This window comes from Rhinolophus sinicus, linkage group LG03 (assembly GCF_036562045.2).
Source record: "Rhinolophus sinicus isolate RSC01 linkage group LG03, ASM3656204v1, whole genome shotgun sequence".
NCBI classification, from domain to species: domain Eukaryota; kingdom Metazoa; phylum Chordata; class Mammalia; order Chiroptera; family Rhinolophidae; genus Rhinolophus; species Rhinolophus sinicus.
Genome location: NC_133753.1, coordinates 158,400,164 through 158,420,775, shown reverse-complemented (window position 1 = coordinate 158,420,775; position 20,612 = coordinate 158,400,164). Strand labels below are relative to the sequence as shown.

Here is a 20,612-nt window from a genome sequence, read left to right as displayed (position 1 = left end):
ACCTACTCTGCCATCTTAAATGACCAGGACTCGTGGTTTTGTGGTCTTTAATGTTGTTGCTACAATAATACGACAACATTAATCTTTCTAGCTTAAAATTTCCCATAAAATTTTTTGAGTGGGTATTTTGCATATTAACAGTATATTTTATATTTACTTGAAGTTTTTTAAATTTATTTTTTAATTATATTCAACATACAGTATTATATTAGTTTCAAGTGTATAACATCCTGATTAGACATTTACGTATCTTACAAAGTGATCACCCTGATAAGCCTAGTACCCATCTGACACCATCCATAGCTATTATGTTTTTGACTATATTCTCTGTGCTGTACTTTATATCCTAGTGACTATTTTAATAATTGGCAGTTTGTATTTCTTAATTCTTCTCATCTTTTTTACCCATGGCCCCAGCACCCCTCCCTTCTGGTGATCACCAATTTGTTCTTTGTATCTATGAGTTTGTTTCTGTTTTGTCTTTTGGTTCATTTTGATTTTTTTTTTAGGTTCCACATATAAGTGAGATCATATGGCATTTGTCTTTTTCTGTTGGACTTATTTCACTTAACATAGTACCCTCTAGATCCATCCAGGTTGTCCCAAATGGTAAGATTTCATTCTTTCTATGACTAAGTAATATTCATCGTATATATGTGCTACATTTTCTTTATCCAGTCATTAATTGATGGGCACTTAATTGATGCCTGCCTATCTGGGCTATCGTAAATAATGCTGCAGTGAAAAAAAGGGTGCATATTTGCTTTCGAATTAGTGTTTTGGATGCAATCTACAGATTCAGTGAAACCCCTAACAAAATACCAATGGCATTTTTCACAGAACTAGAACAAATAATCCTAAAAATTAAATGAAACTACAAGAGACTCAGAACAGCCAAAGGAATGTTGAGAAAGAATAGCAAAACTGGAGGTATCACGCTATCTGATATCAAACTATACTACAAGCCTATTGTAATGAAAACATCATGGTAGTGGCATCAAAATTCACACACAGATCAGTGGAACAGAATAGAGAGCCCAGAATGAAACCTACGCCTATGTGGTCAACTAACCTTTGACATAGGAGGCAAGACTATATGATGGGGTGAATACAGTCTCTTCAATAAGTAGTGTTGGGAAAACTGGACAGATACATGAAAAATAAAACTAGACCACTTTCTTACACCATATACAAAAGTGAACTCAAAATAGATTCAAGATTTAAATGTAAAACCTGAAACCATAAAGTTCCTAGAAGAAAACATAGGCAGTAAATTCTTTAACACTGTTCTTATCGATGTTTTTTTGGATATGTCTCCCCAGGCAAAGGAAACAAAAGAAAAAATAAACAAATGGGACTACATCAAACTAAAAAGTTTTTGCACAGCAATGTGTGCTTTAACAAGTCCTCTGGTGATTCTGATATGTGCTCAAGTTTTAGAACTACTGTTTAAACTATATTCTGTTGAAAACACCCACTTTCCCCCATTGTTTTCTAAACCATCTTTAAGTTCCTATGTTTAATCAAACTCTGTTGTTGTGGTGTTAAGAGTGCATTATGTGCACTCTTTATTACATCATCTTTATTCTCCCAGGTTTATAATTTGCCATTCTAGTTGTATACTATCCTCCAGGTAAACTGAAATGTTACCACATTTGCTTTGCTGTTTTATGCCTCCTTATCTTCTCATATACCATTTTCTCTGTCCAATTCCTCACACCTTTCTTTCCATCCAATTCCCACTTGTATAATAAAAATAGAACTCCTTTAGAGTTTGATGTGAGGACTAAATGAGATGGTATATATGGATATGCGTATTGGTACACTACTTGGAACATTTTGGGAATAGAGAAGAAGCTGAAAGTAACTATGTGAAATTCTGATCATATTACTTTATTGATTATAATTTTTTAATAAATATACTCCATAAAGGAAAATTCTAGTTTATTGACAGAATTAAGAACAAATATTGAATCTTGCCACATATCTCATATTAGTTTAACAAAAAGCAGTAGGGGTACCAGAAGGCCAAATGTGCACCTTATTCTATAAAATGGTAGCTTTTATTCATGAAGCATGAATCAAGCCTAAATTAAGAACTCACATAAATATAAATAAAGCATCTTTTCCATTTGGACTGAACTAGTTTGGATTTCACATTAGCTAAATTAAAAATATGTTTTTATTAGGTGCAAGTAGTTTCCAAAGTGCTTTTCCTGGCTCACATCTTGTCCTTATTTTCTTGAAGGGTTGGTCTCGCACAGTTCAAGCAAATTTTTTGGTTGTGTTTGTCTGCCAGGTGGTAACAGAGTAGGAAACCCACAGAGAGGTTGTCGACATAGACTTATGGAAAAGAAAAACAGGCCTTTTCTGCTGCAATAGCCTGGGAATTAGTCAGTTCTTGCATCCGGTCACTAATGTCTCTGACGATGCTACTTGTTTTCAGCTAAATGCCAGCCAGACTTCTAGAAGTAGAGAATCTGTAGATTATGTAGAGCAAATCTTTAAGCCACAAGGTAGGTGAGAATTTAAAGTCAGGAAGAACAAACTGACGGCCCCTGCTGTGACTTAGTGCCTATTGTGTCCGTAATGCATTTATACTGTGTTGTTTGTGCTTTGTAGCTACAGAGGAACGACAGCTATTTTTTCCTCTAAATTTGGAGCTTTAGTGTTTACTGTTGAAAAAAATTGTAATACCTTTCCTCTTCCCTTCTCACTGTCTTGTTTCTTGCCTCTTTCCCTGTCTCCTGCCCCCATGCCTCTTAGGATAGGAAAGAAGCTTTAAAAAATGTAAAGCTTTGTATTCATTCTCCAAAATACCTTCTTAGTGGTGTAATGGCCATAGAACAGAAGCATATATCAGCATGGTTCCAAAAATGTTTAGTTTTGGTATGTGAGATCAAATTTGAACAAAGTGTTTTTGAGTGACTTGAGCTTGTAGTTTTATCAAATTCATGCGGTGAATTTATTTGTCCAGGTGATGGATAATAAAATAACAATGGAAATTTTAAGAAACCTTTGCTTAAAGTCTCAATACTGTTGTTATGGGAATAGACTTATTACTTAGTACAGTTTGGAATATACCCTATGATAAAATTCATTTGTCTTGCAAATAGAAAAATGTAAGCATTGTATAAGCAAGCATTCAGTTATGCCACACCCTCTTTTCTTTTCTTGACTTAATATACTCTATTAAAATACTCTAAAATATTTGAGATTATTCAGTGATACCATTTTAAAATTTTAAAAATCAAAATATTTTAACAACTGGGTTCTTAAATCTTTAAAAATGATGGATTAAGTATCCTGGACATCAGAGTATTTTTAGTTGATTAAATTTAACTTGTTAATTATAATTTTTTTCTTTTTAACTTTAAAGAAGGACACAGAAGGAACAATAAACCATTATACCCACCAAGGATGTTCAGGGAAAATCATTTGAAATATTCCACCTAACATAGAAACTTTTCTAAACAGAAATAAGTTTATTTTATAATCAGAATTATTAGTTTATAAAATCATTAAGTCACATGGTATTGCACTCTACAGAACTAATCTTTTTTTTTTTTTTTGGTAAACCTTTCCAATCTTTCTCTGTTTTTTTGTATGTTGGCATGTACACACATTCACAAATATGTGGTTTTATATGAATCAAATAATACTCTATCTTTATTATGTAATGTAATTATTTTAAATAGACATTTCCCTTTATAAACAATGTACTGAACAGCCAGAACATTTTTTTTGCATTTGTCCAGGTGCTTGAACACTTTTGAGTCCGTAGGATGAATGCCTGGAATTGCTGAGTTGAAGGGTATACACATTTAGAATTGACACTTTGTCAGTGCTTTAGAGAAGTGAATTTTTTAGTGTTAAATGTACTTTTTTGTCTACCAAAATGGTGAAAAATTGCCACACTAAGCAATCTAAAAGAAAAATTAGCACTACCAGCAATTTAGCCTGATTGGACATATTCACTGGACACTGAGTATTGCTCATGTGTCAGATTCTGTGTTAGTTATTAGATTTGAAAAAAAATGAAATGACTGTTATATTGGACCAATGGAGATTGCAAAGAGGTAGCAGGAAGTTAAAATATGATATGGTAACTATAACGGTAAGAATAAATATAGGGAGCTTGTGTACCAGTATTGGGCATTCGGAAGCCTTTGTCGAGAAAGTGGCCTGGAAACAGATGTGAAGGATAAATGTGAGTTATGAGGAGAAGGGCAGTGGAAGGCAGGAGGGTTTAGGCCATGAGGAGTAGGTATCAAAGATTATGATGCATTCTGAGAACTAATATGATTTGAGAATGTATGGAATGCATACAGAAGGTGAGGCACCAAGGATAGAGCTAGAGAATAAAGCAGAGCTGAAACTGTGAAGAACCTTGTAGAGTTTGTGTGTATGGACTTTGAGAATTAAGGGGTGCTGTCGCAAGGAAGCAATGAGATCAAATTTGAGCTTTAAAAAATTACCCTGGCTCTAGTTTGAGAAGTAACTTGAAGGCAAGCAAAGCAGAGTCCCAGGGTCAAACAGATGTGGTGAACTTCATTTGGGAAGGTATCTGTACCAAAAAAGCCCAAGCTTGTCAATTAGACAAAGCAGTAAGGAAAGGCAAATTTCAAAGTCAGGTAAGCAAAAGTACCGTTTATCTAATGGGTCTTCTGTTTTGAAAAAGCAAGCAAACTACTTCCCGGGGGACTTGAGAACTCCCACCCACCCACTCTTGTCTGAAGTTAGAATTAGAAAAACTAGGTATTAAAATAATAATATCATCATCATCATCTTGTAGTCATTGTCAGAAAGACTATACTTAGATATACTTGATTATAGACCTAAAACAGAGTGATTCATTCTTGAGTGGTATAGAAGCTCATTATATACTTTTTGTCCTCGTTACAAATGTCCTCGTCACAGAAGCTATATGGAATGGCCTGCAGGTAAAGAAGGGTCCTCAGGGTGTCTGTGTGCATTAAGTGCGAAAGGCAGGGCCATCGGTCCCTACACTGAAAATGTGAAGTTTCCGTGATTTAACAGTATCACCTACATGCAACTCCATTTGTGAAACACTGTGTAAAACTTTATGATCCTCTGGAAGCCAATTTGTATAATTCTAATCCATACTGATAAAAGTCTAGCTGAACACCAGGAAAACTTCTGCGTCACTTTTTTCCCCTATTTAATCCATACCATGTATTGTACTTAGAAATCATTTATTCACATTTTTGTTTTTTGTATATAATGTTGAAATGATTTTTATGTCAAGAAAGCAAACTTAGCAAGGCAAGAACACTGTGGGAAATGAGAAATCTTTAATAAATAATTTATATAATGGTTATCTGTCACCAAGTATGACCTTCACAAAAATGACCTCAGGCTTTTTAGGTTTACATTATTTTGTCTGATTCAGTTTCTTCGTGATTTTTATTCTATGTGCTACATTTGAGATGTCTGTCTTCTCACAAAATTCTTCCTCTTCCCTGGCCCCCACACCTCCCTCTGATGGTTTCCAGAATTGGTATTCTGATACCATTTCTCTTTTACTTCATGCCTACGTTGATTTAACATGTACTACATATTGAATCACAGTGTTAGATAACTGTGATGAATGTAGCTCGTTAAATGTTTTTATCTAAATGACTTTAGTTGTTGTAAAAATGATGCCCACTGATAAAAATTGAGGCAGTATATCAGAAAGAAAGGAGAAAATAGGAAATCCAAAACAACACATCTGAAAACATCCAAAAATAACTATCATTAACATTAAGTTAATTATTCCAGATATATCTTGAACTCAGGACAGAGGTAATGGGATAAAAGAGATGGTGGTAAACAGTGATCCTTTCAAATATAAAACTAAGACTATACAACTGTGAAAATTCTGCAAATAAATGCTATGAACATTAACAATGTAAAACAACAATAATATAACTAATTCAAATTGGAAAATGGTAAAAGGAAAAAGTGGAAAAAATGTTAAGTATACTAATTTCCTCAACCTTTAGGGCAGGAAGTTAATCAATACAGCCTAAAATGGAATCATGTAGTTTTTAAAAATTGACTTTAATTTCTTAATATTTTCATAACTTTTTTTTCATAAAATGGAGGAATTTCTTAGGAAAGCTCTTAGAGACAAACATTATTATGCAATTTAGAACTTTCTTTAGTTTCACTTCTATTTGATATTTTTATGTTCAAGTAAAATAAAATATAATATTCTCTTAATAAAATTATCAATTTACTCTTGCTTTTTCCTCTTTTTGGATCACTAAGAGAAGTGAGGACACAGGGCAAACCTCTCCCCCCAAGTCTGGAGAGAGGCAGACGGATACAGGGAATTGCACCTTGCCTGAACACAAGCAGAAACCACAGTGGGAACAGTGCTGGGATAGAAAACTTGAACTGTGATTGATAAATTGCTGAAGGCTCATTGTGGACAAGTCTGAGAGTTAAAAACCCGGTTATTGGGGGGAGCCCACAATATTGAGCTTTACTTCCCAGAGCTCAACTGGGTTCTCACAGTAAATATCTCAGAAAAATCCCCTAGTGCTTCCTCCAGTAGTGGGGCGGGGGGTAGAAACCACTTTGAAATATGCCACAGTACTCTGTTCTTCTGGTTTGCCCACAGGGAAAGCTAGCTAACCAGTGCCTAACCTGTGGTATTATCAGAGCCTGACTGACCTGGGGGAAAGAAATAGCCAACTTCAGCTGGCTATAGACTTCCATGTGGGAGAAATGAAATACCCAACTCCAGCCGCTCTAGCCTTCCACATGGGAGAAGGGAAATACCAATTCCAGCCCATCCTAGCCATCCCTCCCCACCTAAGTGGGGAAGAAAAAAACCTGAGAAACACTGGTGGGGTTCACAGTCTGGATACATAGAATCCCTAAAAGACAGACCCAATAACTGTAGGATGCGTTCTCTTCCCCCACACCTCACCTCCCCGTTATTAAAGGCCTATTTACTGCAGTTCCTTTTACCCAGTACATCATGTCTTGCTATCAGGAAAAAGTTATAAGGCATGCCAGAAGGCAAGGACATAATTTGAAGAGACAGAACAAGCATTAGAACCAGACATGGCAAGGATTTTAGAATTATCAGGCTGGGAATTTGAAACAACTATGATTAATATACTATGCTAAGGACTCTAATGGATAAAGTAGACAGCATGAAAAAACAGGCAATGTAAACAGAGAGATGAAAATTTTAAGAACGACCTAAATTGAAATGTTACAGATCAGAAACACTGTAAGAGAAATAAAGAGCACTTTTGACAGCTTATTAGTAGACTGGACATTGAGGGGGGAAAATCACTGAGCTAAAAGACAGACTCTTTGAAAACCAAAAAACCAAGAGAACAAAGATTGAACAGAACAGAACAGACTATCTAAAACTATGGGACAATTACAAAAAGTGTAACATGCGTATAGGAAGTACTACACTTCTCTTAATGAGACCTACGACCATGCACACTTGTTTAGCAGTCACGTCACAGTGTTGACTCTGATTGTACTGTAATCTAAATCCCCTTAGTCTTTTCCATTCGTGCTGCTGCTATTACTCCTCCTACCTCGTAATTCCATCCGTATACCCTACATTCATAAATGCTTTGTCTTCTGTTGTATACTTAATGCAGCATCATATGCCAGAATATGGGTAGAGACCTAGTTTACAGTATCTTAGTAGAAATAAATCTCAAGCTTAGCTTTGACCTGTTATTTAGCATTCTTGAATAGTTTAGTTTGGACTAATCCATAATCATTTTTGTTTAAGTACACAGCCATTATTTGTTCTTTGCTTTAATGGCTATAATGAAAGACATCATTCATGTCTTGTTTTGTAATAAGTCCTTGATTGTTTTCTTCTCACACTATGTCAATTTACTTTCTCTGTCAAAGAAAGTAGTCAACTTAATTTTAAATGATTTGTCCTTATTAATTTATGGTGGTTGTTTTGAGATCACTTGTCTATGGTGCTCTGTATTTTCAGTATGATAAGTCTTCATTTAAATTTTTGTTTTATTTATCCTCCTTGGATTCATTGAGCTTCCTGAATTGCTTTTCGTCAATTTTGGAAAATTCTCAGACATTATTTTCTCAATCTCAGTCTCCTTATTTTCTCTTTCTACAATTCCACTTATACATGTAGTGGACCTTCTTACTTTGTCTTCCATGACTTTTAGCCTCCTGTAGTTGATTTTTCGTTCTGTGTTTTGTATCCTGTGTCATGCATACTTTCAATATATCTCCTAATTCACTCACACTCTCTTTTCAGCTATTCAAATTTTCATTGAGTTTAACTAGCTATTCTATTTATCCCTTGTAAAAGTTATTTTGATTATTTTTCCAGTTATTGTTATAGGTCTTATATTCAAATTTTATTCTCTTTCATTCTCTCCATCTAATAAATACACTTGTTTTATTTTTGCATTATCTGAAGTTTTGAGAGTCAGGTTCTGTTATTGTTGTTCCCCTGGTTCTCATCCATAATGCCTTGTTTCCTTGTACATTATGAAATATTTTTATTAGGAGCTATTTTCTTTTTTTAGAACTTTTGAGAGTTCTGTGAAATCTGGATCAAGGATACCTTCCTTCTGGTAGAATTCGCCTTTGGTTCTAACAGTTGCAATGGAGTGCTATAGATCACTGCTGATTTTAACTAAAAATGTTCCTTAGATACCCTAAGAATATGCATTAGCTTGAGAACCTGCTTACTTACCTGCATGAACCCGAGACACACAATGTTTTTGTGGTCTTCCTTTGTTTTTATAAGCAGATGTGTTTATTCCCACCTTCCCAATGAGTGGCGAATCCTTTGCTTTATGTGTAGGAATATCAAATCCTAATCATGATTAAAACCTCATGTTAAAACTCATGTTCCTAGGTTACCAACACCAGTAACTCAGAGTATCCCAATAACAGTTTCAGTGCTTTTTGCTCTGATTTTCAGTCCTCTCCTTTTTTTTAAACCCCTTTGTTTTTAGTGAGCTAAGCTATGCATTTAAAGGCTGTTGGGTTTTGTTTTTTGTTTTTTGTTTTGTTTTTAATGTACTTATTCAACATTTCTAGGTGTTTGATTGCAAGCGAGTTTGCAGGTTACCTGGTATACTGCCTTACTGGAAATGGAAAACTCATTTGTTTTTCATACTGAGTTAATATCATTTATAAAGTTGGATTGAGGAAGCGGCATATGGCTAAAGACCGCATTTCTGCCACAATGAATTTGCTCCACTTCTGTGAAATATTGACAAAGCCAAGTTCTTGCTGTGTAATAACATATTTGATACTGAACTTTTTACTTGGTGTTTAGACAGAATAGCAATATCAACTACTGTTGTCATGGACATTTTATGATTTTATGCAGTATCCATTCTTGTTTAGTCTGTTTTGGAAAAGATGACACTATTTTTTAAGATTTGAAAGAGATCTTACAAAGATTAATAGCAATCTACATCAGATGTCTAAACTTTTTATTTAAAAATAAATGTGATCTTTCGTATGAAAGGAGTAAGATTGTAAGTCTACAGTTATATGCAGGTACATTCAGATTTCTCCTTCATTCTATATTGCAATATACTTACTGATAGGTATATAGTCTTTCTATTCTTACATATTGATCTAGCATATTATAAAGGGAATGTAGAACATTATCACTCAAATTAAATTTTATTTGCTAATAAATGCCTTCCAGGATCACTTAGACTAAACTAATGTAGGTTCCTGTTACCCTCCCTCATAGATTTTGTAAGTATATATACATTTTTTTGTTGACTTGTTTATTTTTCACCTTCTAAATTAGATTAGAATGAAAGAATATAAGTAATTGAGTTCCATGTATTACTGACCAGAATGAGGATATGATAATTTTGTAATTTTTAGTTTTTTTGAACTGTTACATTTCTTATTTTCATAGCTTCTGGTATTTAATCCAAGCAGTGTATCAAATGCAAAAACATGTCAATAAGCTTGTGAAATCTATGCATCAATGAGAAAAATGGAAGGATTTGCCTTTTTAATCTTTTGAGTTAGCCAGAGTTCTCATTTTGTCAGTAACTAATTCTGTAGATGGTAAGAATAGAAGTAGTGTTGGTGGTGGAGATGGGAATAATAATGGTGATGGTGATAATAATAGAAGCAAACTAATGTTGAGTACACATTCTGGGCCAAGCACCATGTTAAATATGCTAAGTAATTTCCATGGAATTGTATTTCATTCTTACAACCTTATTATTACTCTCATTTCAAGATGAACTGAGACTTAGATGGGTTGTCTCAATTGTCTAAGGGCATACTGCTAGTAATAGGTAGAACAGAGCTTTGAACATACAATGGATTTCCCTGATTTAATTTGGTTAGATATTTCCTGGATATATGCAAACATTTTCAAAATTTTTATATAAACTACAGCATATTCTAATACTTTCTGATATATGATAGACCTGCATCCCTGCTACTGCTGATGATACCAAAGTCTAAAAATCATGCCATACATCGATAGTTTTAATGCCTATGATGGGCTTTTGTTACAGCCATTTTATGATTTCATCAACAGCGAAACTATTGTTTCATTACAAACATATTGGGTATCTTTGTGATTAAAGCAATAGACTAAAAACCATGAAGGGTGTACTGTTTGGTTTTCAATCATTTCCATGTGTTATGAATTCTTATCAGATGTTGGGAAATAGCAGACTTTAACTACAAGTATTACATCCATGGTCCAATAAACAATGATCTCTAATGGATATGTGTTTAGCTGTCAGTCTGCTTACCTAGGTCTCTAAGCAAATGCATTTACTGTATTATATAAGACATTTATACATATTCCATTCATTTTTGTAGATTTAAATTCTCTTCAAAAACATATCACACACTCAGGTCTTAACAACTTTACTTCTTGGTTTTTTTTGAAGGTGAATATTAAAGAAGGTCAGTGTTTGAGTTCACCACCTTTATATTAAGATAATATTTCTCATGCCATAAGAAAAAAGAACAAATATAACTCAAAATTTTCCTGAGGCACATTCCTGGAAACGGGAGGAAATGAGAAAAGCATCTGGGAAAAAATAAAAACTGACTGAAAATTATGCAAGATACTCGTCATTGCCATTTTAAATCTTCAATCTCAAGTTGAAAAGCTGCACAATTAAAAAAATGGCAAGATTTCTAAACTACTTTTATAAAGTAAATTAAAGTCTGATAAAATTGTAAACATACTGTAGTTGTAAAAACTTTCCTGTGCAGTCACTTATTCATAGTGTCTTCAATTGTATAAAAACATGTTCAGCTTAAAAATGTCTAAGTGTACTTTTCATTTAGTGGGTAAGTTAGCAAATTAAGTGAAAAACTGCTTAAAGAATTGGGATGTCTGTGTCACGTTTGCCACTCTATCATTGACTTGGGCAATATTGAAAAAAAATATTTTACTATCTCTATACTTCAACTTCTTTGTGTCTAAGATGAAGATGGCTATATTCAGCATCTCACCATTTCCTTACGTAATGAATGGGCTTTAAGATCATAAATCCAAAGGAATTGTAATAAATGATCTACAGAGTATACTCACTTTTGCATTTATATTATAATTATGATTATGCATTTCAGAAATACTAATTTACACCTTCCTCAAACTAGTCTTAGATGGTGAGAAAACTGAAGCAAAGAAGGAAGTTTAGTTGCACTCTCATGGCCACTTGATGTTGGGTCTAGGTCTTCTGATTAACACCTCTGCTTTTTACCCAAATGCTCTGTTTAATCTTTTAGAATGGACGTTAGTTTTTAAAAGAAAAAAACAATCCATCAACAATATTAGAGTAGGTATCTTTAATAGTATAGGAATTAGTATCATTTTTTTAATATAAATATTATTGAGGAATATATTGGAGGACAGTGTGTTTCTCCAGGGCCCATCAGCGCCAAGTCATTGTCCTTCAGTGTAGTTGTGGAGAGCACAGCTCAGCTCCAAGTCCAGTGGCCATTTTCAATCTTTAGTTGCAGGGGGTGCAGCCTACCATCCCATGTGGGAATTGAACCGGCAACCTTGTTGTTGAGAGCTCACACTCCAACCAACTGAGCCATCTGGCTGCCCCTCTGGAAGCTCAGCAGCAGCTCATTGTCTTCAAACTAGTTGTGGAGGGCACAGTTTACTGGCCCATGTGGGAATTGAACCAGCGATACTGTTGTTTAGAGCTCGCGCTCTAACAAACTGAGCCATCCAGCTGCCCCCTGGTATCATTTTATCATTTTTACTTAAAATCACTGATTTTTATTTACTGTTTAAATTATTTAAACTGATTATGTAATTTAACAGTCATGAGTTGATAGTAATATATTTTGTCACTAAAAAAATGTCTTCTAAACGTGAGATAGTGGTCTTACTCATATTAATTATTAACCTTTACATTAGTCTTATTATAATCCATATGCTGAACATAGCGACAATTTACAGATGAGAAAACTAAGGCTCAGTGAGATTGACAACTTTGTTCCAAGGCTGTGCTCAAGTGCCACTTTCTCCATGAAGCCTTGAAAAATTAGGAAGATTTTAGTAGACAGAAATAGGGAGGAAAGACCATTTTAAGTAATGGAAATGGCATGAACAAAGGGGTATGTGTGCTGACGCTTAAAGTTTGCCAAGGTAATTATGAGTAGTATGTTTTGGCTGAAATTTAGAGTAACTGTAAAGAATATGTGAAGATAAAGTTGAAAAAGTAGTTTGAAGGTAGCTCATGAGAGAGACTTTAAATGCTTGGAAAAGAAATTAGAGCACAATTCAGTAGGATTTGGAGAGTAATGAAGATCAGGGAGTAGAAGTGTAGGATTTGACCTCAGTGTGCAAAATGAATGGAAGGAAGTTCAGAACAGAGGCATGTAGACCACATAGGAGATGGTTGTAATAGTCAATCCCAGAGAGCTGTCATTGACCAAAGAAAGAAAGAGACTTTGTAAAGGAAGAAAGATGTGACTACTTATCAGATGTGAAAAGTAAGGAAGTGATACCAGAAGTGGGCCTGACACCCAGCATTCTGGTGGCTTTACCAAATACAGGAATCATAGAAATAATGTCGTGTTTTTGAGAGCCAAAATGATCAATCTGACTTTTAAAATTGTAAATTTGATGCATTTATGGGATATCTAATGAAAGTGTCCATCCGGCAGTTAGAAAAGGGAATTTAAGCTTGAAAGTGGAAGTATGTAAAAAGCATCAGGCTTATTTATGTATTTGATTTTACACACTGACTGCATTTAGATGGAATTGAAGTCCTAAACGTGGATGAAATTTCTAGACAGAAAGAGAAGAGGTTAGGACGAGGCTACTGAGAAGCACCTATATTTGAGGAGCAAGAAGTAGAAAGTAAACCCACTGGAAACAGAGAAAGGATATCAAAAGGGAGGAGGAGAGCTGCCCTGGGCAGTATGTCTGAGATAGCAAAGGGTCAGAGGTAAGGTGGTCCACGAAGTCGATTTGTTCTGAAGGCCTAAGTTACGATCTAAAGGGACGCTGCTGAAATTTTTGATGAGGAGGTCGTAAGTTACTTCTTAGATGATAGCAATTTAAAGAGTGTACAGGTTACTAGTAAGATATTAAAATAGGTGGATAGTGGGTAAATGATGACAATAAGAGCAGTTCAGAAATTGGTTGTAAAAAAAAAATTTGGAAGCACAAAGGTGTGGAAAAATTGGAGGAAAATGTTCTTACCTGGCCACTCACAAATGCTTGGCGTTTAGGCTTTGCCCCACGTTCTCTCCCTCACGCTATCTTTTGTTACCAGCCCTGCCACCTCTTTTTAAAACAGATGCTTTAGCATAATATTTTAACATGCACCTATATTTTCCCTACTCTCTGTTCTTGGTTTAGACACACTACTTAGATGCTTCTTCACTGTATCTCCACATGCTAACTCCTACTTATCTGTCAGGGTCCAGTTAAATGCCTCTTCTGTGAAGCCATCCCTTATTTAGTCTGTGATAATCTTTCCTTCTCTGAATTTGAAAATGCTTTAGTCATTTCTTTGTCGTGGCAATTACCGCTTTTTATTATGTACTGTTATTATTTATGTACTTTACTTACGTCCCTCCCTTGGAGACTTTCTCAAGGTATCAGTGTACATCTTGGAAAGAGCAGAGACTTAGAATTCAGACAATCCCATTTGTAGTTTCTAGCTCTATCACTTCCTGATAAAATGTGTGATCTGAGGCTAAGTATTTAATTTCTGTAAGCCTCAGCCTTCTTACCTGTAAAATGCTGTATCGCAGGTTTTTGAGAAGATTAAGTGGTGAGGGAGGAAACTGATTTAAAGAATCTATGGAAGTTAGGTGCTTTTCCCTCCTTACTCATCTTGATTTCTGTGCCCTCAGAATGGTACTGAACAAATATTAGATGCTGTAGAAATTGTTGAATAAATTACTAATTTCTTTGCTATTACTAAATATGTAAAGGGTACTGGTATAATTTTTAGGCTGCTGCTATTTTATTGGGCTGATTTTTTTTTTTTTAAGGAATCCTTTTTTTCCCCCATTGGAGCAGAGCTAATTACAGATTTATCAGGTTAAAAAATATATAGGATGCAGAATTATCTGGTGGATAATGGTGATGTCATACAAACCACATTAAAAATCAGATGACTTCAAATTTGAAACATAATATTAGAGAAAAAAGTTAATTAGCTTAAAGTTAATAGCAGCTTATAGAAGCCATTTATTTTACCATACGAGCAGAAACTAGGCTATGAGGGAGCCAAGAATATATTGCCTGGACTCTAAAGCAAGCCCATAGTTTGTATGCTTGCTTTGTAAGCGGTATGTTCCAGGCTTACAATTTTCATTCTCATCATATCAGATTTAAATATATTCTAGTGTCAATGGATAGGATTATATTCCAGAGAATATAAAATTGGGAACCATAAAACTAAACTGTGATCTAAAGACTATTCTAAAAACTTACACTTCATTCCAAGAGTTATGGATTCCACAAGTACGGACAGATGGTGTTTGAATAGTCTGAAAGATTTTGACAGTGTTGTAAATCCTTAATCACTTGAAGAATTCAGAATAATGAAGCATATTTTAATAATCTTTATAGACAGACACCCCTCTCTATCTCACTTAGTCTTTTTCGAGTTTTTATTCATCATTGTTCATTTTGTATATTACTATGGCTACTTCAGTAGTATATCTAGATCTTTGACTATTTAAGGATAGATTTTTAGAAGCTAACGTTATGCACTCATTTTCCTTTTTAAAAGATAATGAACCTAGCTGATCTCCAAATGTAGTAGAGGTGGCATACATTTGTAATAAATAACATAATAAATATTCCTACATGGCAAATAGCCCTTAACTGTACTCCTGTTTTGAACATATGACCTAAATAATAATGGCTTCCATTTTTTGAATGTATACTGAGTGCCCAATATTTTAAATATCTTACCCTGATTTTATACTTAAGGAAACTTAGTCTCAGAGAAGTTAAGTAATTGTTCTTAGGTCACCCAGATAATAAGTGATGGAGTTGGCTTTTAAATTGGGACTTTCTGAATTCAAAGTTAATCCTTTTAATAACTATGCTCTACTGCCTCTACAATAATATATACTTTCATTGCCTCTCATTCTTCTCATACTTAAAATTATTCTTATAACAAATTTCTTCAAGCATCATCATGCAGCATTTCCTTTTCAACTTTCAAAATAATCATCCCCTCAAAGACCTTAGTCTTCAGAAAATATCATCTAAAATTTCTGAATTACTTACCAAAGTAAAAATTTTGTAAACCAGTATAATAAAAAGATAAGGGTATTTAGTGGACAAATGTGGTTGCTATTCCCTGAGCTCAGGGAATAGGAAGTGATTATATTCACCTAAGAAGTACATAATGAGAGCCGAAACTAGGCATTGGTGGTCAAAGTCAAGAAGAGCAGTTATATGTGAGAGAGACTGGAAAATGATGTACTTCTACAGTGATTCAGTGAAAGGGAGATAGAAGAGTCCCACAGCAAGTTTAAACTCTGGTCATTAGACGGAAAATGATTCCACGATCCAATAGGAACATCAGAAGAAGGAACAGATCTAGGCAGGAAGGAGATGGCTTCAAGTTTGCACGTAGAGTGTTTGTGATTTCTGAGACATGTAGCCGCTGCTGTCCATCTAGATCTGGGCCCTTGAAATGTGGATAGTTTGAATTGATATGTATAAATTCACACCAGAATTCGAAGATTAGTACAAAAACTGAATGTAAAATATATTAATATTTTTATATCGGTTGCACATTGGAAAAAATATTTTGGATATACTGAGTTATTGAGTTCAACGAAATATGTTAAATTAATTTGACTTGTTTCTTTTACCATTTTTTAAATGTGGCTGCTAGAAAACTTAAAGTCGCCTTTATATTTCTGTTGGGTAGCGCTAATGTACATGAATATTTATAACAGAAATGTTAAGACCAAAATCAGGGCAAAACATCTAGATTTGGAAATAACCTGTGTGAAGTTGATAGTTGATGTTATGAAATTAGATAAAACTGCCAGGGTATAGGAACAAGAAAAATGACAACAATTATAAGATGAGAAGAGAAAGAACAACTAGGAGAACTGGAAAATCAAGGCTCTAAAGTGGTACATAAGTCTGATTAGGATAGAATTTCAAGAAGGATGGAGTGGTTAATGTTGAATGATAGAGAAGCCAAAGAGGAAGAAGAGGACTGAGAAAAGGCCACTGAATTTGGTCGATACAGAAGCAGTTTCAGAAGCGTATAAGAAGGATAGATTGCAGGAGATTAACAAGTTAGAGGTTGATGAAGTAGGTTGTATATTATAAACTCTTCTTTCAGGCCGGGAATCCATGGGGAAGATAATAATCACTTGATTGAGCAGATATAGTTGCTTTTGCTAAATATCTTTCTCTCAGTATATTATGTACTAATGTGATATGGTTGTTTTTGCTTTATAGTGAAGAGCTCAGAAAAGAAGCAAGGCAATTAAAGCGGGAACTCTTAGCAGCAAAACAAAAAAAAGAAAATTCAGCAAAACAAGCAGAAGAAAGAAGTGAAGGTAAGGGCATTTATCAGGCTTATATTTTTACATAGTTCTTCTCCTCTTCTCACCCTCCCCTCTTCTCTCCGTCTTTCCTCCTTTTTCCCGCTTCCTTCCTTCCTAAGTTGAATTTTGCTTAAAAAAAAAAAAAGAAAAGAAAACTACTTTCTTTGGACAGTGAGCCAATAAAATAAATTTCCACGTAGGACTTTAGTCTGAGAAATAAATTCAATCAAACATAATAACTTTTACTCCTAAATTTAAAAAAAAAAAAAATACTTGACATCAGGCAAAACTTAAATGTTGCCATCCTATATATCTAGAAGTACACAGAATGGAATATTTATTTTTTATATTGCATGCCCTTTAAAACTTCTAAGAAAAGTGTTTAGGCCTTATGTTTGAGACTTGTGTAAACATTTGTGCATTGGTTTGAATAGTACTAAATGCAAACTAATTTTTATTTGTTTTTATTTGACCCTTATGTTTAGATACAGAAAATCTAAAATATTGATAAAACTGATCAAAAGCTGCTCAAAATTATACATTGCTTTTTTATACAGGTTAAATATGTTCCTTATTTCCCCATGATTTTTATAAAGCTAGAAACTTCAAAAAAGCTATTTCACTGAAGAGCTTTAGTTTAAAACTTTTAGCTTTAAAGCATATAATATTCAATTTCCAAATTGCAGATTAGAACTCTCAAATTTATTTCCTTTTTATAATAGTAAATTACATGGGGATTGTTTCTTATAATTAAAAGCATTTTAAATATATGAAAATAATTCCCTTTTACTAGAGAGATCTTTTACTTAATTTCTTTATCATTTTGAGCTAATAATTGTTAGTACCCCATGTCTTAAGAACCATGCTGAACTAGAAACGTGAAATTGGCAATAGATTGATGGATATTTCTTGCTTTCGTAGTTCATAATCTAGTAGGAGTGAGAGAATTGCAAATTGATAATTACTGTAATAGTGCTGTATGGTTAAGGCCTATATTAGACATAAACAGTGCTGTGTTTATCTGCTTTTGAAATATTACATACAAAATTAGGTGAAGAAAGATTTGAGCCTTAAAGAATGATTTCATAACACACAAAAAAGATTCTATATGGAGCTTATTTCAGTCTATTTATGCGAAAGTTGGCTATGTTAAAATCTTTTTTTCATTTTTTTTTTTTTGCCATGACTAGAAAGAGAATTATGTTAGTAATTACTTTTCTGAATTTAATCTCCCTTATGTCATCTAGTAATACCTGGATATTCTGTAAGTCTGAATAATTTAGAGAAAGTTAAAATTAGCTTCCAAAAAAATTGGGTCATATGGTTGCTATCATTTCTTCTAATCTCAGAATGAGCCAGTTTATTTATTTATTTTTGATTGTTTTATTTTGAAATAATTTTAGCCTTACAGAGAAGTTGCAAAAATAATAGAGTTCCCTTATACTTTTAATGTTAAGGCCTTGTATAACCATAGTACAATGATTAAAACCAAGCAATTAATGTTGATACCGTACTATTAATGAACTGCAGACCTTATTAGAATTTCACTCGTTTCCCACTGATTGTCCTTTCTCTGTCCTGTGATTCCATCCAGAATTCCGTATCGCATTTTGTTAGCATGTCTCCTTGTACTCGTCTGATCTGTGACAATTCCTCAGTCTTTTCTTGTCTTTCATAACCTGATACTTTGAAGAGTTCTGGTTAGATATTTTGTAAAATATCTCACTTTGAGTTTGTCTGATATCCTCTTGTGATTAGATTGAGGTTATGCATTTCTTGGCAAGATTGCCACATAAGTGATACGTCCTTCCCAGTGCATTATATCAGAGGTAGCAAGCTGTCTACTGTGTTTTTACTGGTGGTTAAAGTGGTATCTGCTGAATTTCAATGCTATAAAATTACTCTTTTTCCTTTTAAGATTATAAATCTTTTGGGGAAGATACTTTGATACTATATAAGTATTCTGTTTATTTTTAAGCTTCTCCCCACTAATTTTAGCATCCATGGATGGATCAGGCCTATAGTCAAGTTATTTACTGTGGTGTTCTAATGATGATTCTGTTTCCCTAATTCCTGTTACTTTTTTGTTGCTTGGAATTATTCTGTAAGAAAGAGCTCTCTCTTCTGTTATTTAGGTATGTACTTATTTATGTCAATATACATTTCTTTTATTCTATGTGTTATAATCCCAAATTGTCATTATTTATTTTGTTGTTCAAGTAATACCATTGTTGGCCCCTAGTAGCTTTTTCAGGTTGGCTTCTGTGTTCTTTCATTTTGCCCCATCCTCTGAATATTTTCTTACTTTGTGGCACAAGATGCTCCAGGTTAATCTTGTGTTTTGCTTTCTTCACATTTGGAATCAACTGCTTCTCCAAGGAACTCTGGTTCCTCTTTTTGGAGTTTGTATTTAGAAACCAAGATGTGGACACTTAAGTTGTCCATTTTATTCTGATTGTAATATTTTTAAGTGTTATTAGGAGCAATATTGTATTATCACTATCTTAGAATGGTTAACAAAATTTGTTTTTAGCCCCTAACTATGATACATGATGGATTACCTTTTTACTGGGATTGTAGTTCTTCTAAACTTACTACTTTTTTCTTTTAAAATTGGCAAGTATTGCTTATAAGATAATAGAAAATTATTTCATGTCAAAAATTTGTGAATTTCAGTAAACACTACATTTGTTTGATATTCACATTTGATTTGATGTTCAACATTTTATTTGATATTCACGTGTCCCTATGCAGTTTTCCAGTGTAGTAGTGCTTCTTTCCCCATGATTAAAAACTATGCCGTGAGCCATCTCACTGCAGAGCATTATGGAAACAACGTAGAATTTTAGGCATCCTTGAATGTATGTCAGAACTTAGCTTATCTTCTCAGCCACCAGATATTCCAAGGTTAGAGCTATGTAAACTCTGGGAACAGATCCAAAGGTTCTCGTATGCATTTGCATAGTAAGATTATCACATGAAAAGAATTTGGACAGTGTCATTTGACCATGGCTCTATAACTTCATGCATCAGTTGAGCCGAATACCTTCCTGAACCTATTCAGGAAAGATTTCTTGATTGGGCTATATGGCTACATATCAGGCTTTTCTAAAGCATTTTATTTTAGTCCAAGACTAAATTATCTGAGTATTATGGCAACTGTGAATGATTTGGTCTTTTGAACATGATATGCTGTATCTAGCAATTTAATATGCCAATAAACTTAGAAATAGAATCAATATTAAAACAAGCCTTGTGGGTATTTTGGTGTGTGGTAAATTGTGTAATGTAGACCTATCTTCCATATGAATTTTCATCAGGATGCATATACCCCATCTGCTAATAAAAAGAAATTGAAAATACATTAATTTTGTTATTTTTAATAGCAATTTGATAGTATTGCTTGCTGTTTGTCATATATAACACTAATAATCATAAGAATACTTTAGAATATTATATTTTATCAAAAAATAAATGAGAAAGTATTAAGGCTCTTAATTCCAATTACTGGCAGTGAAGTTATTTAAGCCTTTGTTACTCAGTTTTCTTATCATAAAATGCCTTGTTCACCC

General features: G+C 33.9%; 2 protein-coding genes across 4 annotated transcripts in view; one reads left to right on the top strand and one right to left on the bottom strand.

Moving 5' to 3' along the window:
- CWC27 (CWC27 spliceosome associated cyclophilin) overlaps nucleotides 1-20,612 on the top strand; it is a 178,937-nt gene that overhangs the window by 78,388 nt on the left and 79,937 nt on the right. For all 3 annotated transcript variants that reach the window (XM_019743827.2, XM_019743838.2, XM_074328900.1), the window contains one exon: nucleotides 16,952-17,052. In XM_019743827.2, the coding sequence (XP_019599386.1) occupies nucleotides 16,952-17,052 (101 nt within the window). The remainder of the gene's footprint in view (nucleotides 1-16,951; nucleotides 17,053-20,612) is intronic.
- Nucleotides 1-20,612, bottom strand: part of SREK1IP1 (SREK1 interacting protein 1) — a 161,922-nt gene that overhangs the window by 120,960 nt on the left and 20,350 nt on the right. The window lies entirely within an intron of this gene.